This window comes from Nomascus leucogenys, chromosome 15 (assembly GCF_006542625.1).
Source record: "Nomascus leucogenys isolate Asia chromosome 15, Asia_NLE_v1, whole genome shotgun sequence".
Lineage (NCBI taxonomy): Eukaryota > Metazoa > Chordata > Mammalia > Primates > Hylobatidae > Nomascus > Nomascus leucogenys.
The window spans coordinates 47,104,773-47,127,943 of NC_044395.1; the positions used below are offsets into that span (position 1 = coordinate 47,104,773).

Sequence of the window (23,171 nt, forward strand, 5' to 3'; positions counted from 1 at the left end):
TATTACTAAATGTTTTGGGTAGATTTTGGTTTTCTTTTCTTTTTTTGGTATTTCAATTTTGAAACAGGCACCCCCATCCATAAGTCTTTGCATGCTTTTTCAGTGATGTCCTAAGGAAAAATTCTTAGATGTAGAATAGCTGAGTCAAATTGTAAGAACACTTTTAAACCTTTTCATAAGAATGAAAAATTTGTGTACAGAAAGGCAACTCACTAACATTAGTACAGGAGGGTGCCAATTTTGTGGGGAGCAATTTTATTTTATTTAGATAGATGAATCATTAAAAAAACTCACTTTTTCAATTTTAGGAATTCTTGAAGGAAAATTAGAGCATCTGACCTACTTATTTTAAAATCCTTGAGGTATAGTTTTGTCAAATGGAGTAAAAAGATCAGCTTCTATCTTGAGCTGAGCTTTTACACTTGCTCTCAGAAACAATTTAAGCACTTTTTAATCTTCAGTGTTTTTTATGCCTTTGTTTAAAATTTGTTTAAGCAAGATTATAACACCTAGTTTGCTTTTCTGTATTATTGTTAGAATCATGAAATTTTTAAATGATCATGGAGACAGATATCTCTTTTATTTTATCTTTTCTTTTTACCAGTAAGAAACTAAAGCATTAGACAAATCAAGTGAATAAATAAGTCCCCAGTGTTTGATTTCTGATAGTGAAATGTAGCCTCCTAATTCAAGGAGAGTTCAATATGGGTCAATCTATTAAAATAATTAATGTATCCTATTATCAGATGACAGGAATACATTTTCTCATCTCAATTGATTTTAAAATGGCAGTTACTAATATGGACTCAAATTTTGACTTAAAATAATCAGAGTAAATAAGCTAAAAATTAAAATTATTTCCATTGTAGAATTAAAAAATGTAAAAGCCAGAATTGGGGTTATACTCAACAGTTAAACACTAGATGTATTCCTAAGAAAATCAGGAAAAAAGCAAAAGTAGTTTTAATTCTACCAATATTTACATATAGTAAAAAATGAAACATTTGGAATTATTAGAAAAAATGCAACAATAAATTACCATTATTTCCAGAAAAGTAGATACAATATTCTGGAAATAATGGTAATTATTAAGTTTCTAAGAGAATCCGAGAGAATTATGGAAAAATTTGGTGTTAGCACCAAGTAAAAGAGTTGAAAAAGGTAATTGAATATAGAGCAAATATAAAAATAATCCTTCTATTAACTATAATTAGTTTGAAAAATTGAATAAAATAAAAATATAACACTCACAATTGCAGCAAAACATGTAATATCTGGAGACTAAAGAAATATGTTCACTGAGAGAAATAGGTAGAGATTTGAATAAAGGCTGTATACTGTAAAGATATAGTTCTTCCTTAATTATTATATTATTATTATTTTTTGAGACAGGGTCTTTCTCTCTCATCCAGGCTGGAATACAGTGATAAGATTACAGTTCACTGCAGCCCCAACCTTGACCTCCCAGGCTCAGGTGATCCTCCCACTTCAGCCTTCCTAGTAGCTAGGATCACGAGCACATGCCACCATGCCTAATTTTATTTTCTTTGTTTTATTATTGTTTTTGTAAAGTCAAGGTTTCAATATGTTGTTCAGGCTGGTCTCAAACTCCTGGGCTCAAGTACTCCACCTTTTAAAGTGTTGGATTACAGGCATTAGCCACCATGCCTGACCCCTCAGTGTTTTTTTGTTTTGTTTTGTTTTTTGTTTTTTTTTTAAGGAGTTTTGCAATTTCAGTAACATTCTCAGACAGGTTATTTATTTTTTTTTTTTAATTTAGCAAAGTGATTCCAAAGTTTGTCTGGGATATGTCCAAGTACATATTTCAAAAGAGGAGTAAAAGGAGGGATGTGCCTTACTAAACATTAAAATGATTAAACTTCAGTAACTTAAAAGAGAATGAGACTTACTTGCAAAAATGACAAACACATTGAACCAAGGGACAAAGTCAGTAAAAAGCCTGTATATATATAAGAAAGTGATATATAAGAAAATGACTAACACATTGAACCAAGGGACAAAGTCAGTAAAAAGCCTTGCAATATATAAGAACCTGCTAGATAATACAGGTGACATTACAAGCTTATGAGGAAAGTAAAGTTTAAGCAAATGTAGGTCTAGCTAAATTACACATATTAATTAAAAATACTCTATAGAAATGGTAATGATTTTGAACAGAAAGGTCACAGAAGAATTAAAAGTGAGTAACACACATATGAAATAATACCCCATTCTACTTATAAAAAATAATGAAAACTTACAAAATTTAGTCTGAGTTTTTGGGAAACAGGCACTCCTAGCCTACGGTTGGGTTTGTAATTAATATATTTTTAGAGGGCAATTGGCAGTGTGTATTAAAAGCATTACAAATGTGTTTCCCTTTATTTTGCAATTCAAATTCTAATGGTTTTGATTTTTAAAAGAATCAGAGGGCCAAGCACGGTAGCTTACGCCTGTAATCCCAGCACTTTGGGAGACTGAGGCAGGTGGATCGCGAGGTCAGGAGTTCGAGACCAGCCTGGCCAACATGGTGAAACCCTATGTCTACAAAAATACAAATATTAGCTGGGCATGGTGGTGAGCACCTGTAATCCCAGCTACTCAGGAGGCTGAGGCAGAAAAATCACTTGAAACTGGTAGGTGGAGGTTGCAGTGGGCTGAGATTGCACCACTGCACTCCAGCCTGGGCGACAGAGCAAGACTGCGTCTCAAAAAAAAAAAAAAAAATCAGAACTTTGTATATATTACAAGGGATGGTAATGATATTGTTTATAATAGCAAATACTATGAGTGGAGTAAATGTAAAACAATTGCTTGCTGCTTAAATAAGGGTTTGTCTAAGAGTCTATGAGAAGTATCAGATTCATCTAGGAAGATTTTGTAAATATCTGCCCTCTACTTCCATGATTCTAATATATAAAATCCACCCTGGACATATGAAATAAAATAACTGTTTCTCTTTTACTTCTCTCAAACATTCTGTAGATTATGCTTATCATTCCCTGTCTTTTCAGTGTCTTTGTCTTCCCCCAGAGCAATAACATTGGGGTATCATTCTTGTACGCTGTCCAGGAAAAAATATAACACTTTGTTCGTCATCTATTTCATTTATCTCTTTTTGAGTTTCCCTTGAACTACTCTCAGAATATATATTGAAAGAGGAGCTTCCGTTGTTTTGGAAATTATTTGAAAATTGAGAATATTGATAAAATAATAGCCAAGTACATATTAGCAGACTACTATCTGCTTCTTAGCCTTATATCATAATAACTTGAAAATAAACAACTGATTTTTATTATTTCCATGTGTCTTTATTTGAAATACAAAGAACTTACAAAATGATAAAATCTTACTCATAATTTTTGTCAGTTCTCTCTATATAGTGTGTTAATACGTTGGTATTAGTAGATGAATGTGATGTACTCATATTTAGCTTTCTTAAATTGTGAGATGTTTGAAATGATACATGGTATTTTTTGTTTTTTAGTACGATGGAATGTAAAGTAGCATTAAAATGAGTGTATTTGTTTTTGCAGAGTTTCTAACTATGATATCTTCTGGTATACTCATAACCTCTTCTTTGTCTTCTACATGCTGCTGACTTTGCATGTTTCAGGGTAAGTTTACACATATATGTATTTAAAACCATTTGTGCCCCGAAATGGGGTAATGAAAGACAACTCTATAGGAAATTTTGTAGGAGGTGGTAAAAGTGTCAAGAGTGGAAGAAATAGTTTCTCCACTATTGAGGATAGTGTCAAGAGTGGAATTGAGGATGGTGTCAAGAATGGAAGAAATAGTTCTATTTTTAGCATAGCATATTGTAATGAAACCAGTATAAAGTATACTAAATTTAAAAGCTAGAGTTACTTCTCCCCCAACCTTTTAGTTTCTAAATCTTCCTATGGATATATCCTAATATCTTCTAAAGGAAAAAATTTAAGAATGAAGAACATCAGGAATATATTTTAGTATTTGTATTTCCTGAAACTGTCCTGCTAAAGCAAGATTTATAACAATGGAATTTCCAGTTTTTCATTTTAAAAGTTCTACAGGAAGTAATACTTGCAGAGAGAGCCAAAGATTTAAAATAACCAAAGAAAAGGATCTGTCAAAATTATCAAAGGAAAAAAAATTCATAAAGTGAAAAAATAATGTATCCTAAGCTTATTACAAAGAGTATACCTAAAGTATTCCGAAAGTATGTGTACCCAAGCAGTACACTCAAAAGCATGGTGCTTAAAACAATACATGAAGATAGATGAAGAAAATAATGTATTTTTGTACATGCATATGTGTGTGTGGCCACCAGCGGTGAACTTGGTGGCTTTGGTGTGACATTCACACCTGCATGACATAATAGGTCTGGCAGCAGGTTTACTTGGTTTAGCAGGATACAGGGCAGGACACACAGAATGTCAACAGGATAACGTCAGGTGCTTATTAAGGAGAAGTCCCTATAGTTGTTCAGAAACATTTATCCCCACTCCTTCATGTAGCAACTCTGTTTTAAGATAAGAAACCTATGTGGGTAGGCATGGTCTACCTTGCATTGGGTAAGGCTCATTCCTACTCCACAGGAACCTGTATCTTGGGAACAGCATAGGTCCCCTCAAGGGATGCCCTTGGGATCAAGGACACACTGTACACAAGGAGGCTGAGGTCTGTGAGGCCCAAAATGATTTCATAGTTCAATCACAGTCCTTTTGGTCCAGATGCATTTCACCGATAATAAACAATGTTGCTGGTAACACAGCTGACATTCCCTATTTTTCTTAACCTGAAATATTTCCAGGGAAACAGTTTGAAGAAAGGTTCAGACCTTTGTTTAGTTCTTTCTTCAGAATGTTTTATAATGTAATTTATCAGTACAGTGGGTCATTTGCATTGATCATATATTTATTTCAGGGTACATATTCAAAATGTTGCTTTGGTTTTTTTTCCCTGATTTTGGAGACTGCTGGTTAAGACAGCAGTATCAAATGGGTTTATCCCACATGTCCTGGTTAGCTTTGTGCAGTACTAAGATTCTAGAACACATAGTTGTAGAGCACAGGAAACATGGCCACACATTATAACTAATTCTCTGGAGCCTCAGGGCACCAAGAAAGCCCTTGGTAGAGAAAAGTCTGCTTTACATTCTGCTCTTTAAATGGGATTGGTTACCTGTCCAGGGCTGTGCTCCTTAAGAGGGCTATGAATAACCAGATGCTACTAATGATAACAACAGTAATCTAAAATAGTTACTTAATGCTTACTATATGCTAAGTATAAATTCAAAATGCTTCAGATACTTTATGTTATTTAATGCTCAGAATTTTATGAGAATAAATATTGTTAAACCTCTTTCAGAAGTGGGAACACTGATGTTTAGAAAGATTAAGTAGCTTGTTGAAGTTTACTTAACTGATGGATCCTAGATTCAAACCTAGGCATTCTGATTCAGAAACTCCTAATTTTTTACTACAAGGCTCTATTTTTTTGGAGAGGTCTGTACTTCTGATAATTTGATCTTAGTATTTGTTTAAACGCTTTTATTTTGACTTCTTTGAGACTGTGATCTGTCTATTCATCTATGTATCTGTATCAGATAGACGTAGAAAAGAAAAATGCAATCATTTATTAGTATAATTGTGTATTATTTTGCCTTTATGTTTTACTAAATTAAAACTCTGAAAAAAACTATTTCTTTGTAAATCAAAAAAGTGTCAATTTTTTTTAAAGGATCAGCAGTTCAAACAGACTTCTTTTTAAAGAGGAGGATTACATTGAGAGTTCTTTATTTTTTTGGAAGTAAAAAGAATGCGTATTTAAATTTTGATTTTTACTTTTATAGAACAAGCGTCATAGAAAGTGACATTATAAGGAGAAATAGTAGGCATCTATAGGATGAATTATATATAATCAACCAATTATTAAACTAAATTAATATGTATTTATTTATTATAGGTAGAAATGAAGAAAGCAATTATTCTAATTTTGAAACATGTCATGCAACCCATACATAATACAATAAGCATTTTACAGTGCACATTTTTTCCAGGAAATTTAATTTTTTAAAAAGCAACATAGATATGCTTCTGGTATGAGAAATGTTACTACTGATAACGTTTTACCATTTTCTCAAAATTAAAAAAAACCTATATTGATGAAGGATTGGCTTATAATTAAGTCTATTTAACTTATTTGTGTAAATGTTGGAAACAGACATATTTTTACTTCTGAAATACCTAGGTAACTTTGTTGTTCAACTTTTGGTTATACAAATAAAGTACAATTGTTCAAATTAAATTTCTTGGATTTATATTGAAATTTCTGTTCAACAGTATGCTTTAGGTCTGAACAGAAAATAACTATTTGCTTAGCATTAGCTTCTCTGTCCATCAATGTGGTAAGTACCATAAGGTAAAGAAGAGCAATATATTGCATGATCTCTAGTTATCCAGCATTGACCATTGATTTGGAATTTTGAAAAATCAATTGGAAAAGCTAGACATATTATAAAAACTGTATATTTTTAAAATGTAAACATTCCTGTGTTATTTACATGAATGCTAGCAGTTCAGAGAATTATCAGTGTGGGCTAGAAATTTTAGAAAATATTAGGTTTCAAAGATGAGGTGATGAGACATTGTTGACTGGTTTTTCTACCTAAGCAGACTTTTACAGTAAGAGAAGTTGCTTCATGTGATTTTCTAAGGTCATGTTTTTTCATAGAATCTTAAATTTTAAAGGAAGCTGAAAAGGCATCTTGATCAAGCCTCTTTTAAGCTCCTCTACGATATATCTACTAAGTCAATGCCTAATTTTGAAGATGCCCATTCTGTCTTAGGGGAAGTCCTAATTCTCACAATGTTCTTTCTTTTTTGGTTGGAATTATTTTACTGTAATTTCTGTCTAGCTATTTAAAAGTCTGTGATTCTGGAGGCCATGGAAGTTAAGTCGCTCACTTTTCTAAATTCTATTCATCCGTTTCTTACGTTGTGATATTTCAGATCTCAATTTTCTGAACTGTCTCTTTGAATAGATTAGCAATTAATATTAATTGAATGCTTCTCTTTTACTAACATTTGCTCTCATTAAATCCTCCTAACAACCCTGTAAATTTATTATTATTATTATTATTATTCTCAATATTCAGCTGAGAGAATAGGATCAGTGAGAGATAAGTTGCTGAGGGCCATGGCTAGTAAGTAGATTTCTAGTTTGAACCCAGGTATCAGGTACCAAAATTCACATTCTTAACCACTAAGTTATGCTGGCCCCTGTTTGGCAACATTTCTCTGTATCCCTTTTAAAACTTACACCAAACTAAATGTTCTTGGAGTATGTGACCTGATTTTGGCAGAGTGAAAGTCTCACTTTCTTCACTACAAACATTGCAATTGGTATTATTTAGGACCCAAATTTTTTGTTCTATGATTATCTGTGCCATTGGCTTAACCTGATTTTCATTCTTGTTGTATATTTTAGCAATTCTCTTCATTTTTTTATAAGTAAATCTGTTGCATGCCACCCTAAAAAGATGACATTTCATGTACACTAAGCTAGATGTTTCTTTTAGTGTTAAAATACATCTTTAAAATACATTGATTTTCTTCTCCAAGATGTTAGTATAGCATAGAAGTTAAAAGATACATCACTTAATACCCGTATGAGCTTGGCAGATAATTTGTCCTTGCTTTTTGTTAGCAATTAAATGGGATTAATAAAATCACTTATATCATAGTGTTGTCTTGGGTTTAAATAAGGTAATGCAGCAAAGTAAGCAGAATATAGACATACTCAATAAATCTTAGTAAGAACAAATTATCCTAGTACCAATACTTATAGCTTTGTGAGAATGACACTCCACATTTAACTTTGAAAAATCAGGTTTTTTGATAAAGACACAACACTTTTGAAAAGCCCAGATTTTCTTATCAGCAAAGTAATTTGATGAACATAGTGAAAACTACTTAGCAGCTCAAAGGAATATTCCTTGATATGGCAACAATTATAATATTCTAAGCTCTCTAAAATCCTATTGATTTTTAGCAATAAAGGTTTATCATTGCAAAACAAGCCGTCCTCCTGAGGAATTTTTGTTTTAATTTTTAATATACCTTTTTAGGAGGTTACTATTGGTGTGCTGCGTTAAAGATATTCAATTCCTAAGATACCTGGTGAAAACAAAACAAAACAAAACCATTTCCTCTTTCCAAACATGTGTAGAACTGGATACCTCTTTCCTCATTTTCTTTTGAAAAACTCCGAAGGAGATGCATACTGCTATTCTCACTTACTGATAAAAAGGATATTGGAGGGAAAATAAATTATGAATGTCACAGAGCCTCTTCTTAAGAGGCTAACCCAGCTCCTTTCGAAGAAATGTGGAGGGAATGCATTGTAAATGAGATTTGGCACCTTAGCTTCTGCAATCTTACCATAGTCAACACTCCCACTGGCTTTAGCTTGGAGAGTGCTGTGTGGGTGGTGATTGTATTTTATGTCTTTATTTAAGTGAGTGAGAGAGACTATAATGTGATAATTCTGGAAATGATAGAGGGGAAGGTCCTCCTCAAATGTTTGGATGGCAATGACAGCACATTAATAGTGTAAATATTTTTTTGTGCTAGCTCTGCTGCACTTCTCAGATCTTTTTATTATATGAATGATTCCTGAATTATTCTTTTAAGCAGAGCTCTTTGCCATTTGGTACTTCTTGTTAGCAAAAGTTAATCATAGAGCATGATTTATATACTACTTGAATCATTTTTTTTCTAGGAAATCTAAAAGGAGTATTTTTATGTGCGTGTTTTTAAAAACATTTATTCTTTATGCCAGGGGAACACAGTGGGCAGGCTTTGTCAACAGTGACATTAATGAACCCCCAGCAGTGTCATAGGCAGGTAGTTTAACAGGGAGCACCACAGGAGTTTAGACTCAAGACGTTAACCAGGGTTGGACAGATATTGTGGGGGTAGGCTTATTGTGCTGACTGGAAAATAACCTCCCTCTATTATGGCCTCAGGCCTCAGGAGGAGGACATTAAGGATATACTGTTAGGGGATAGAGATATTTATGCAATATAGTGAAGTGTTAAGGACTGCTGATACCCAATTATCTTCTCTTTTAGAAGCCACTTTCGTGGAAGTCTTCCTTCACCCATACTGATGTGGCAGAGGGAAAAGCTTGGTCATCTTGCTACTGGTGGGAGGCACTTGCTCCTCTTAGAAAGTCAAATTGCATTTTGAATGGAAGGCCCACAAGTTGTATTTTAAACAATCCTATTCTAGTACTGAGGGAGAAAATTTTTACTTTCCTCTACATTCTTTTCAGTTTCCCATTTCTTGCCTGTACATTTGCAGTGACTTTGTAATTTATTGTCCAAACCAGATACTTTTGAGAATGAATGGGGATGCTATTGATAATTCAGCAGTGGCTATAGAAAAACCAGGTCATATAGGTATTCTACCTATTCCTAGGCAGTGGGGAAAGTTTTAAGAGAGGCTAATGCACTATTTTAATGCAGGCTTTGAGCTAGAGCCACAAAAGGAGTCCTTACCTTGAATAGGGGCTCTGTGTGTGTATTTGAGAAACAGAACCTTCAGATAATACACACTGTAGGTTTGCCTAGCTTTGTCTCACTTTAGAGATTTTAATTAGATGTCCACTACCATGGTCATTAGAAGGCTGAGGATTTGGGTGTTCATGACAGTGGGTAAAATCTTTTATAAACTCTCTGTCACTGATACAGATGACCTGTTCTAATACTTCCTAGATGCCTAGTTTCTAATCAGTCTGCCATACTCGTTATCAGTTTGGTGCCCATTATTTCTATCACAAAATTCTACTTCTCCTTCCATAGGATAGGGGTTTTTAACGTGGCTCCATAATCCCTAGGACTCATTGAATGGATTCAGAGATTCATTAATTCCTGAAATACATACACACATATATCTGCATATTTATGTATATGTTTAATTTTGAGACACGTATGTATATTTTTGTGTAAAACTAAGTTTCTCAACTTTCATTAGATACCCTAAAGTTTGTGTGGTCAAAAACGTTTCAAAAAATATGGAACTGAAGTTTTTAAAGCTAGATTTTAACCAAAGAGCTATAATATCTAATATCACATTAACACATTTTATATAGCCTGCTTCAGTTTTATTTAGAGTTAAAAACACTGGATTGTGGGAAAAAATAAAAGCCACTGGGGCAATTTTTTTCTTCCATGAAGGCTACTGGAAAGAGAACTTGACAAATATAATGAACAACTTAACAACTGCATTATCATTTTAGAGCATAATAATTAAACTATTCATAATAATTCCCTAGTTTTAGATAATGCTGAATATGTGACAGGGACTATTCTTAGCACTGTATACACACACACACACATTAATTTTTTGTTTGTTTTTAATATGCAGAGTGCTATAAGTTCTTCTATCATTTCTATTTTACAGATGGGGAATTGAAGCATGAAAGATTAAATTAAGTAACTGTCCAAAGTCACACAGCTAATACCTGAAAAAACTAAGATTGAGCCCATGAAGTTTGACCCCTGAATTTAACTTCTACCCTTTTCTTGAATTATTGAATTATTTATTCGTCATTTAGAAAGTACCCTTGCTTATGAATGAAAAATATTTATGTCATGTAAAAATCTAGGATATATTTTTCTATTTATCTATGTAAGTTGGTGAGTATATATACATATATGTTTGCCTGTTTTGAATAAGAAGTTCAATTGTGATTCAGTGTACATAGAGTTCAAGGTTTTGAAGGTGAAATCTAACTAGCTCCCAGAAAATGGAGTAAGAAGAAAATGCCTTCTTTATGGTGCTGCCTTATAAATGTTTCCTAAAATGTTTGACCTTGTTAAGATACATAATAATATAACTTTATAATATAATGTAATCACTTTATAATAAATCTAATGATAAAATTATATTTATGTAATACTTTACTTGCCAGAATTCTTCCATGTAACCTGAAAATAACAATGAAGAAGACTAGGATTTAGATTGGAACAGATAAAAATGCTGTGGAAGAGATATTCTTATCAGTATTTTATTGCCAGTGTGTCTTTATAAAAGGATTAAGTCAAAGCATAGCAAAGAAAGCAATGGGGAAGAGACATTATTCATCATATAGAAAAATCAATTAAGTCCACAGATTTCTAAAACCCATACCTTTTAGAATTTTGCTATGAATTTTCTCTAAATATTAGATTACCCATCAAGTTATTATTCAAATGTGAGGAATGAATTTGATAATGGAATTCCAAAGTAAATACATCAACGAACCCAAGTATGCATGCAATTTGTGAATTACCATAGTTTTGCTATCCCACACATTTTGGTATTTTGACTTTAAATATAGTGAAACAAATGCCCTGGGTTATAATAGTGAAGAAACAGGATTGATTCCTACAAGATGACTAATCTTAGACAAATCAGTTTTCTATAGCTTCCTGATTTGTGCAATAAAGAAAAATAATTGTATCTCCCAGACCTATTAGAAGAGAAATATTAGCTATTGTACATAAAATTGACACTATACACACATATATATACACATATATTTTTATTGTTGCCTATGTAATGTTCTCCATTTAAAAAACTTTTCTATTTTTAATTTTTGTGATACACAGTAGGCGTATATGTTTATGGGATACATGAGATATTTTGATATAGGCATATAATGTGTAATGATCACATTTGCATAAATGAGATATTCATAATCTCAAATATTTATCTTTTCTTTGTGCCACATACAAATTGTACTGTTTTCATTATTTTTAATGTACACTATTGTTGACTCTAGTCATCTAATTATATTTTTATAACCAATACTCATCCCCACTTCTCCCCACCTCATTCGCAGCCTCTGGTAATCGTCATTCTATTCTCTATCTTCATGAGTTCAGTTTTCATTTTTAGCTCCCACAAATAAGTGAGAACGTGTGAAGTTTGTCTTTCTGTGCCTTGCTTATTTCACTTAACACAATGACCTCAGTTCCACCCACGTTGTTGAAAATGAGAGAATCTCCTTCTTTTTGTGGCTGAATAGTATACCATTGTTATATGTAGCACATTTTCTTTATCCATTCATCTGTTGATGGACACTTAGGTTGCTTCAAAATCTTGGCTATTGTGAATAGTGCTACAATAAACATGCAAGTGCAGATATCTCTTCAATATACTGATTTCTTTTCTTTTGGGTATATACGTAACAGTGGGATTGCTGGGTCATATGGTAGTTCTGTTTTTAGTCTTTTGAGGAACCTCCAAACTTTTCTCCATAAGGGTTATGCTAACTTACATTCCCACCAACAGTGTATTTGAGGGTTCCCTTTTCTCCACGTTCTCACCAGTATTGATTGTTGCCTGTGTTTTTAATATAAGACATTTTAACTGTGGTGAGATAATATCACATAGTAGTTTTACTTTGCATTTATCTGATGATGTGATGTTGAGCACCTTTTCATATACCTGTTTGCTATTTGTATGTCTTTTGAGAAGTGTCAATTTAGATATTGTGCCCACTTTTAAATCTGATTATTATATTTTTTTCTTATAGAGCTGTTTGAGTTATTTATATATTTTGGTTATTAATCTCTTGTCAGATGGATAGTTTGCAAATATTTCCCCCCATTCTTTGGGTTAGATCTTTACTTTGTTGATTGTATCCTTTGCTGTGCAGAAGCTCTTTAATTTGATGTAATTCCGTTTGTCTATTTTTGCTTTGATTGTCTGTGCTTGTGGGATATTACTCAAGAAATCTTTGCCCAGTCCAATGTCCTGGAGAGTTTCCCCAGTGTTTTCTATTAAAGGTTTCATAGTTTCAGGTCTTAGATTAAGTTTTCAATCAATTTTGATTTTTTTAATTTAGGAAGAGTTAGAGATCTAGTTTTATTTTTCTGCTATGTTGTATTTCCATTATCACGCATTTCAGAAAGTTTTAAAATTTCCTCAATAGTTTCATCATTGACTCACTGGTTATCAGGAGTATATTGTAAAATTTCTGTGTATTTCTATAGTTTCCTGAATTCCTCTTATTGATTTCTAGTTCTATTCCATTGTGGTCAGGAAAGGTGCTTGATATTATTTCAAGTTTTTGAATGTTTTGAGACTTTTTTGTTACCTAACATATGATCCTTGAGAATGACCCATGTGCTGAGGAGAAGAATCTGTGTTCTGCAATTATTGGATAAAATGTTCTGTAAATATTTATTAGGTCCGTTTGGTCTATAGTGCAGATTAAGTCTGATGTTTATTTGTTGATTTTCTGTCTGAAAGATCGGTCCAATGCTAAAAGTGGAACGTTGAAATCTCCAACTATTGTTGTATTGAACTCTCTCTCTCTCTTTAGCCCTAATAATATTTGCTTTACATTTTTGTATGCTGCAGTTTTGGGTGTATATATATTTACAATTGTTATATCATCTTGCTGAATTGACCCCTTTATCACAATATGATTTTTTTGGTCTCTTCTTATGGTTTTTGTCTTGAAATCTATTTTGTCTGATATTAAGTGTAGCTTCTCCTCTTCCTTTTTGGTTTCCATTGGCATGGAATATGTTTTTCCATCTGTTTATTTTCAGTCTATCTGTATCTTCATAGGTAATGTGTGTTTCTTGTAACCAGCAGATCGTTGGGTCTTTTTGTTTCTCCATTCAACCACTGGATGTCTTTTGACTGGACAGTTTAGTTCATTGACATTCTGTTTTATTGCTGATAAGTATGGCCTTTCTTGTACCATTTTCTTATTGGCTTTCTGATTGTTTTGTGGTCTTCTCTTTCTTCTTTCCTTCCATCCTGTCTTCCTTTTGGTGAAGGTGATTTTCTCTGGGGGTATGTTTTAATTTCTACTTTTTCTATTTTTTGTGTATCTGTTGTATGTTTTCTGATTTGTGGTTACAGTGAGGCTTGCAACCAATATAACCCACCTCAGGCCCACCATGAGGTACTGCATAGCTATTGCCTATGTTCGTTCAAGGCCCAAGGGCTCCTCAGTCAGCTTGTAGTGAATGCTTCCTGGCCTGGGACTTTTACTTCGGGATAATGCATTCCCTCTGGCCCAGGGAGTGTCAAGAAATGTCATCTGAGAGCCAATGCCTGGAATCAGGGAACCTTGCTTGGTGCTCTACCCTACTGTAGGTGAATTGGTATGTAACCTGCAAGACAAAGTCCCCTTCACTCTTCCCTCTCTTTTTCTCATGCAGAAGGAGTCCCTCTCTATAACAACCACAGTTGGGAATTTGCTGGGTCACACCTAAAGTCAGAACATCTCTGAGTCTCACCCAAGGCCCATGGCGAGTACTGCCTGGGTACCACTGCTGGTTATTCAAGGGCCAATGGCTCTTTAGTCAGAAGATGATTTAATTTGCCAGGACTGGGTCCTTCTCTTCAAGGCAGCAAGTTTCTTGCTTGCCCACGGTGTGTCTAGAAATGTCATTCGACAGTTAGGGCCTGAAGTCAGGGCCTCAGGCCTCTGCCCAGGGCCCTATCCTACTGTGGCTGAGCTGGTATCCCAGAGGCAGGACAAAGTCCTCTTTATTCATCCCTCTCCTCTCTTCAAGCAGAAGGAAGAGGTCTCTCCCAGAACTGTGAGCTGTGTTGTCTGGGCTTGGTAGAGAGGTGGTGCAAGCACTCTCTTGGCTGCTCTGGCTAGTGTCTCACTGGGGTGTGTGCCCCGCCACATCACTGGCTGTGAGCCCTGCACAGCACCAGGACTTGCAAGGAATTTCAGTCTTTTAGACCTAGACTGCCTTTCAAGTTTATTTACAATCCCAGAGCACTTTAGCCCAAAATGGCAAGGCTTGCTGGGACTTAGGTTTTGACTGCTGGAATGGGCAATTCCTTTATGGCTAGGATTGGGTCTACATGCTCCCTCTGTGGGCTCTTCCTGGTGTTGCTTTTCACTGTGACAGGGCAACACTGAGTTCTCTTCTCCCTAACCTCCTTATGTATCTGTGAGTTCCAACCCAAAAAAGAAAAATAAAATAGAACATTGTGCCATATTCTAGGTAAACTATAGTGGTTTTGGGGATAGGAGTGTTTATTACCCATCTTTATGCAGGGAATCCCTTTCACATATCACTCACTCAATATTTACTGGATGAAGCTGAATTGCATTAATTAGTTTAAGGTAGGAATGTGTTGTCCTTCTAGGCTCTTCCAATTTTCCTCAAGTATCAAGGCATTGCAGATGACAATAAAGGATAATCTCTAAATTTGTTTAACTATAACTTGGACTATCATTTTGTAACTATCATTTATATTTAATCTTATCTAGGTAATTAGTTATTACAGCAACTAGTATATTGATTCCCATGCCAAAGGAATTAGCTTTTAAATCTTAACTATTTTGATTATATTGTAGACTGGCACATTTTTGTTGGGGGTCTTTGTGCATCTCTGCGGCTAAAAATTCTGAAAAAAAAAAATCCATGCCTCTTATTTTATTTTATTTTTTTGAGACATGGTCTTTCTGTGTTGCTCAGGCTGGTCTCAAAAGTCTGGTCTCAGGTACAATTTATCTTTTTCAGTTAAGGAAACTTAGGGAAATGACCTATTTTACTTCAGGTACTCAAGGAAGTTGTAAATGTTGATCCTAAGCCCTTAAGACCCTAGGCTCTACATTAGTCAGTTGCACAGAGATTGTGGCAGAATCAGCCACTTAATTTGCAGGGCCCACTGCAAAATGAAATGTGGGATTCCTTGATCAAAAAATTATTAAGCGTTTGGAGGTGATGACAACAGAGCAGTAAACCAATAGCAGGGTCTTTCTAAAGAGCAAGGTCCGGTGCACCTGCACAGATTACAAGCACATGATGTTATTCCTATCTTGTAAGCCTGGACAACCCTACCAGTAAAAGCTAGACACAATTCCTGCTGTGGTTAAGCTGCAGATGGCAGTACTCTTAGCTATCAGAGGCAAGAGCCAGGAAAGAATGCAGAGGTGAGAACTCTGTTAGGCCAGAGAAACAAAGTGGGGGCGGGAGTAAAAGCTTTGGAAGGGTGGGTACCCAGATACTTAGGATTTCCTGAGGCACACTGGATCTGTAGTTTAGGAAAGCACTCTACTTCTAAATGCACCTAGCAAGTAGACTTGACTCTCTTGATAACTGTCTGTTACTTAATGTTGCTGTCTGTTACTTAATAACTGTCATGTTACTACATGCCATTTGCTAAAATGTAGACCTTTTTGAAGTTTGAAAATGAGCTCAAATATCTGTTAAAACCAGATGACTCCCCAATCATGTGTTTCAACAACAATCACAACAAAAGTTGTTTAGACACTTCTGGTCATTAAGTTAATCAATGAATATTTATTGAGCACTTATTATAAGTCATAAGCACTATTTTAGGCACTAGAAAAATAGCAGTGGAGCAGGATAAACCCTTGACTTTGAGAAGTGCACATTCTAGTGGATTCTACAGAAGTTAGAAAATTGCAATAAATTTTAAAATCTACAATTTGGTTTTATTTTTTGAATTAAACTCTTTTTCTTTGTACTTGAAGCAAAATAAAAATAACTGTCAGAATCAAGTTATATTTTTACGATAAAGAAAAAAATCATGTTATAAAATACTAGGAAAAAAAGTAGGTTCCTAAGGGATGAGAATTTTTTTCTCCTCCTTAAAAATAGATTAAAATACCACAAATATAAAGGTCATGTAAGTTACACTGCATTTGTGGGATATTTTTAACATGAAATTAGGGATGATTCTAGGATTGTCCTTTTGTCAGGTGTGGTATTTTGTAATATTTATCTTTTGCCATAAAACCATGTTTTGATTGCCATGAAATCATGTTATTACTTAGTAGGATTCACCTAATGTATTGTATTATTTTATAAGACTTTGTCACAGCCAGGTATTAAAAACAAAGAAACAAACAGAAAGCAAAACAAACAAACAAAAAAACCCAGATAGAATAACTATAATGCCTCTTGAGGGAAACAAGGGAAAAAAAAGAAACCTACAACTTTGAAACATGGTTGAATGTTTGATAGCACATGTTAAGATCCTTTTGAGTGCAGAAACAATTTTGAAACTCCATAAAATCCTTTATTTCTCATGATAGGAGAACACTAGACATTCCACAGATACTTCAAAATTTCTCCTTGGAACATCATACAATGAAACTTAAAAAATTAATAATAAACACTTATATTTCCACATAGTCTGTGCACCTCCTTTCCTCATCCCTCGCCACGTCATTATAACTTGGCAAGACTCTCTGTTTACCATTCGCTAATGTCTTTTTCCCTTCTTGTTTTTTGCTTTAAAATTATTTAGCATTTGTTTATGAAAGCTACAATAATTCATTCAAGAATGCTCTCTTTTTGATTCCTACATGACTTGCTATATTAAAAAAAATTATGTGTTTATTGTTTGCTTTTAAAATCAATTCACTAGAAATGCATTAGAGATCTATTATGTGCAAGAAAAGTATTAGAGGGATGCTGAGGTTTGGCAGTAAGTATGAATGTATAAGGGATAAATGCATAAGACATGATCCCTTCTACTAATTCAGGAATAAACCAAGTACCTTTATGCATCTCTCTTCCTCATATTGGAATGCCATTCTCCTATTCTCTAACCCCTGGAATCTCTGCATCCTTCAGCTGCCTTCTCTGTGAAGCCTTTCTGGAATTTCATAATCAAAGTTCATTACCCATCTCTAACATGGTTATCATATGGTTACATGGCATTAATCATTTTGCCCTTTTTAATTATCGTTTTTGGTTTTAAGTTTGATTTGACCCATTATATCTGTGCTGTGGCTATTCAATTTAAATTAAAGTGAAATAGTATTAGGAATTCAGTTCTTCACCTGTACTAGCCACATTTCAATTGCTCAATAGCCACTGTTCTCTAATAGTTACTATGTTGGTCATCAGAGACTTAGACCATTTCCACTGTCACAGAAAGTTCTATTGGACAGTGCTGCTCTAGACAGTGCACACCTTTGAAGGCAATGACCATAATATTGAAACTAATAAGGTTCCAAAATTAATAATATGTCCAAATGAGGTATATCACAGTGGTGGTATGGGGCAAGAAGCAGGGGCAGGATTGTTTGGCAAATAGACACAGAGCTTTGTGTTATCTTAAGTGGGTTCTGTTACATTTGAGAAGATTTCATTCTACTTTAAAGAAAGGCATGCATCTAAAATAAATAAAGGTACCAGGAATTTTAAACACCATAAAAATCACATAGAACGTGTGCCTCGAATTTTAATAAATGTGGCCACAGTGAAGTAAATGGATTAGAGATAATATCAGATATTTTCTATCAATCCAAATATCCTTAATATCTAGTCTACATTCCTATTCAATATTCTTTAGAAAAAGATTGTTATAATGGCCTTCAAATATAAGAATTTAGAGAAATTCTGCACTATACCAAAAAAATGAGCACTTTTATTCTTATACAGTGAAAAGGTAAGTTATTGCATTCAATGGAGCTTGAAAAATAACACATAAAATTATTGATTTGATAAAATATGCTCCCTCCTTTTCTAAGTCTGTAGCCATATAAAGCCATCAAATTTTGCTCAATGTATACATTGGTCTTCAATTTAAAGATTGTCCATAAAGTAGTGTGGATATTCTGCAAGGGGAATAGGCCTGGTACAGAGGAAGGAGCATGGCCTTTGGAATCAGACTACCTGGGCTTCCAGTCCCAGCTCTGCCGACTGACATTGTTGTGTTGGGAGATACTTAAGTACTCCCAATCTGAGGCCACTGATCTTTACCATACAAGTTTTTTTTTTTTTTTTTTTTTTTTTTTTTTTTTTTTTTTTTTTTTTTTTTTTTTTAACCAGCATATGGCCTTTCAATACTGAGTTAAAAACCTGCCTTCCGGTGAACTTTCAGTACCTTCACCACCTAATTATAGCCAAATGACCTGGGATGTCATACTTGAGGTTTTTTTGATGAATGATTTTATCATTGTCTGTCTTTAGATCTTATCCATATTTCTTTGGTGGCAACAGTTACAACTAAGACAAAGTAATCTGAGCTCTCTGTTCTGTTTGTTTTTTGTGTTTTTATGCATATACCATATTGTTTTTATTACTATAGTCTTGAAATAAAGCTTGAAATCTGAAAGTAAAAAAAGAAGACAAAGCAAGGACAGTTTTAATGGGGTTTTAGGACAGAGATGGCCTATGCTATTTAGCTTGAGTGTAGCTTAAAATAACACAAAGCTCTCAAAATTAAAAGGAAATTTAGAATAATATGTGCCACTTTATGTGCCAAGAACAGCACCACTGTTTGGGCTGGCCTGAAGAACTTTACTGTATAGTAACAACTTTCACTACTGTAAGGACCTAGAACATGGTAGAGTTATGTCCACTTGAATGTTATGACAGGAGAAGGGATTAACGACATTTATTTGCCAGGTGTTAGGACCCTAAATTATAAGCAGCCCCATTCCAACACACACACATACACACACAAAATCTGACTTTTGTTTATTTTGAACCCCTTTTACAATGTCTACCTCTTTAACCATCTGATTTGCTTTGTGTGACATAGGGGCATGGAGTGAGCTAGGTAGGTTTCTGAACCCTGTGCTTTGACTATACTTAGTTAATCTCTTACCTGAATGAAAGCCTTAGGTTTCTCATCTGTGTAATAGAAATAAAAATACTTACCTTGTATGATTATTTTGTTTTGAAGTTTAAATGAGAAATAGATGTTCTAAAAATTACTGATGTGATACTTTCTTAGCAAGTATTAATCTTCCCTCTTCCTTACCTCTCTCAGAGTTATGTTGTGAGGATTCAGTGAACTAATGCTATATATCATGAGAGGTGAAGAGTATAGAATTTGAATCAGATCTGAATTCAAATCTTGGCCCTGCTACTTATCAGCTGTGTGACACTGGGGTATTATTTCATCTTTCAAAATACTTTTATTTTTAAATTTTAAAATGGGAATAATAATCCTAGTTCATGCAGTTTTTGTGAGGATAATGTAAAATGCATATAAATTTCTCTGGGCTAGACCTGGTGTTTTCCATACATTACTAAGCTATTATTAAAACACTACTCCAGTTTACTATCTGTGGTCTGACTTACGTTCAGCTTCTTTGAAGATATCTTCCAAACTAGATCGTGAGTTTCTGGAGTGTTAGGAGCCAGATTTGACTCTGTTGAATTCTGAAGAACCACTGGAATAGTGCTAAGTGCATTATGCTCATGTCTGTTCAACTTTTGGCCAGTAGAATAAATGCTTGGGGTTTTTTACCTACTTAGCTATCAGTCACTATCCTTCCGATGGCCAATAGGAGCAAAAGGTTGGGTAAATTATTAATGTAAAGAAAGCTGAATCAAATTCATAGGTTGTCTAAGTATAATATCCCAGCAATTGTATTGTGTGACTAGAAACTTATAAATGATTAGTGACAAAAATTTGGCTCATTTTTGTATAATATGTATCAATTTATCTTGTACATAGGCTATATCTACTGTATTACTTTAAAAAAAGAAAGTACGTTTGTGTGTGGTCTATTATGATGTCATGTAATGTATGCCCCTGACATGTACTGAATGCTCCCTAATGACTTCATGACTAGTTTTAAGGAAGAAAATAAAATTTAAAAAAGGAAGTGAGCATAAGCAAAGAGGGAAGAAAGGAAAGTGATCGGGATGAGGAGATGGTGAATACAGCCAGAGACTGGCTTGGTCATTGCTTTCTTAACCTTCATATATGGATCTCTTAGTATCATTATACAGTTTTTGTTTAAAAATATTATTTTTGTAAAAGCATCATAGCCATGACATATATATATATATATATATATATATATATATTTTTTTTTTTTTTTTTTTTTTTTTTTTGAGACGGAGTTTCGCTCTTGTTGTCCAGGCTGGAGTGCATGGTGTGATCTCGGGCTCACCTCAACCTCCGCCTCCCGGGTTCAAGCAATTCTCCTGCCTCAGCCTCTCAAGTAGCTGGGATTACAGGCATGCACCACTACACTTGGCTAATTTTGTATGTTTTTTAGTAGAGACGGGGCTTCTCCATGTTGGTCAGGCTGGTCTCGAACTCCTGACCTCAGGCAATTAAGCTACTAAAATTAAGTATTTGGGAGCATGAAAGATAATTTAAAAAGCACATACTGTAAGCCAACCAAAAACAGATAATCTTGGAAATAAATTTTTCCTTAGTATTCTTTAAAATAATAAAATATACTGCAAAATTTTCAAGCATTTCCAAATCTTGCTTTGTCATGCAATACTTGCTTATGCAGCAGTGACCTTGTTGATGCTGTATACAATCTGTCATTTTATGGATTATCCCTACGAGGTAGATGTTAACCAATTCTTGACAAGAAAGGCAGGACACAGAAAGCTGAATGGTTTGTCTTGGTTTCTCACAAAATAAGAAATAATCAGAATGAGATTTTTATGGTGTGGGCCCTCCTGCCTGATGTATTATTTTGAACTTTTTATGATGTGGTTCTGTCTGTGGAGAAATTGAAAAGTAAACAGATTTAGGGACTGATTGCTGTATATACATTGTTTTCAGACCATAGGAGAGACAAGCTTCCAGTTCCAGTTATTTCTGTTTAACATTTCTCTGCAAATCAGCAAGGCTTGTTATATCCAGGCTTGGCCAAGTTAAATATGTTCCCTGTATTTTTCCCTTATGTTTGGAGATCTAGCAAAATATTCCTCATTATACTGTTTATTGAAGTGAAAACTTGTATGTGATTGTATGAATGCCTAATAGTCTTGAAGTAAAGGCCGTCAAATTCAACAATGCCTGGAGAGATTGCATGTATTCTTTTCTACCACATATTTATAGGATTTGTTTGGAGTGCCAAAATTTTTGTTTTAGTCCTATAGATAATAATTTCTTAAAAATTTTTAAGATTTTTCAATTTCTCCTAAACATAATACATAAGGAACACCTTTTGGATTAATGCTGTGTAAAGTTAGCAAAAAAAAAAAAAAAATTATTTTCTTTTACCATGTCCCCTGATCTCAAATCTTTTCATTTCTCTGTTCATTTGTTTTAAATTTAATTTTAGAGGGCTGCTGAAGTATCAAACTAATTTAGATACCCACCCTCCTGGCTGCATCAGTCTTAACCGAACCAGCTCTCAGAATATTTCCTTACCAGAGTATTTCTCAGAACATTTTCATGAACCTTTCCCTGAAGGATTTTCAAAACCGGAAGAGTTTACCCAGAAGACATTTGTGAAGATTTGTATGGAAGAACCCAGATTCCAAGCTAATTTTCCACAGGTCAGATTAATTTTGTGTTTGATCTCCACAAAGTTTGTTTCCATTTGACTGATCAACATCACATATAAATGTGTTTTTCAAGCTATATATTCATGCATAATAGGATATTTCAGGATGTTTCAACAGTAAGTTAGTACCTATTATTCCATTACAGACACCTGACAGTTCAATGCAAACGATCTATGATATTAGAGGACATATAACATTTCTACTTAACTGACCATATGACCTTTGCATACAACAGCATTGGTGCTTGAAGCCAAGAGATGACAAATGTTTTTCCCATCATTTGAGAAAAGCTGATTGAATAATAAAAATAGTATTAAAAAAAAATCTGCCACCGCTACCACAAATTATTATGTTATTGTATTACAATATTATGTATAATATTGTAAATAGTAAATAGCAAAATCAATTTATTGAATGCTTAACATTATCTGCCAGGCATTGTGCTAAAATGTCCTGTATGCCTAATACAGAACATTTATTAGACATACAGAATGTTTCTTGCAATATTCACAATGACTATTTGAAGTAATTAATATCACCCTCAATTTTCTGATAAAGAAATTGTGCTTACCTTGATCAAAGTCTCCAAACCAGTAAGTGGCAGAGGAAGCATGTAAACCCAGGTCTTTTACTAATATGCTTGCTCCTGGTAAACGTCCGTAAGTATTCAGCAATTAGTTCAATAAGGGCCCTTATCTTCCTCTGTGCCTGTGAGAACTGCCCCCATGCAAATTACACCGTTTATTTCTCATCTATAAAAAGTGGAAGTAGGAAATAGTGATATCAAATGTCTCTATTGGAAGAGAAGAAAGAGAAGTCAAAAGCTAGAATGAATTTGTAGATGACTTTGGAATAGTGTATTAGTTGTGTGTTTATTATTATTAATAATAATCCTCTA

General features: G+C 34.1%; 1 protein-coding gene across 6 annotated transcripts in view; it reads left to right on the top strand.

Moving 5' to 3' along the window:
- The window catches only part of NOX4 (NADPH oxidase 4), a 175,299-nt gene that overhangs the window by 74,219 nt on the left and 77,909 nt on the right, over positions 1–23,171 (top strand). For all 6 annotated transcript variants that reach the window (XM_030828912.1, XM_030828913.1, XM_003254496.3 and 3 more), the window contains 2 exons: positions 3,537–3,617; positions 22,048–22,264. In XM_030828912.1, the coding sequence (XP_030684772.1) occupies positions 3,537–3,617; positions 22,048–22,264 (298 nt within the window). The remainder of the gene's footprint in view (positions 1–3,536; positions 3,618–22,047; positions 22,265–23,171) is intronic.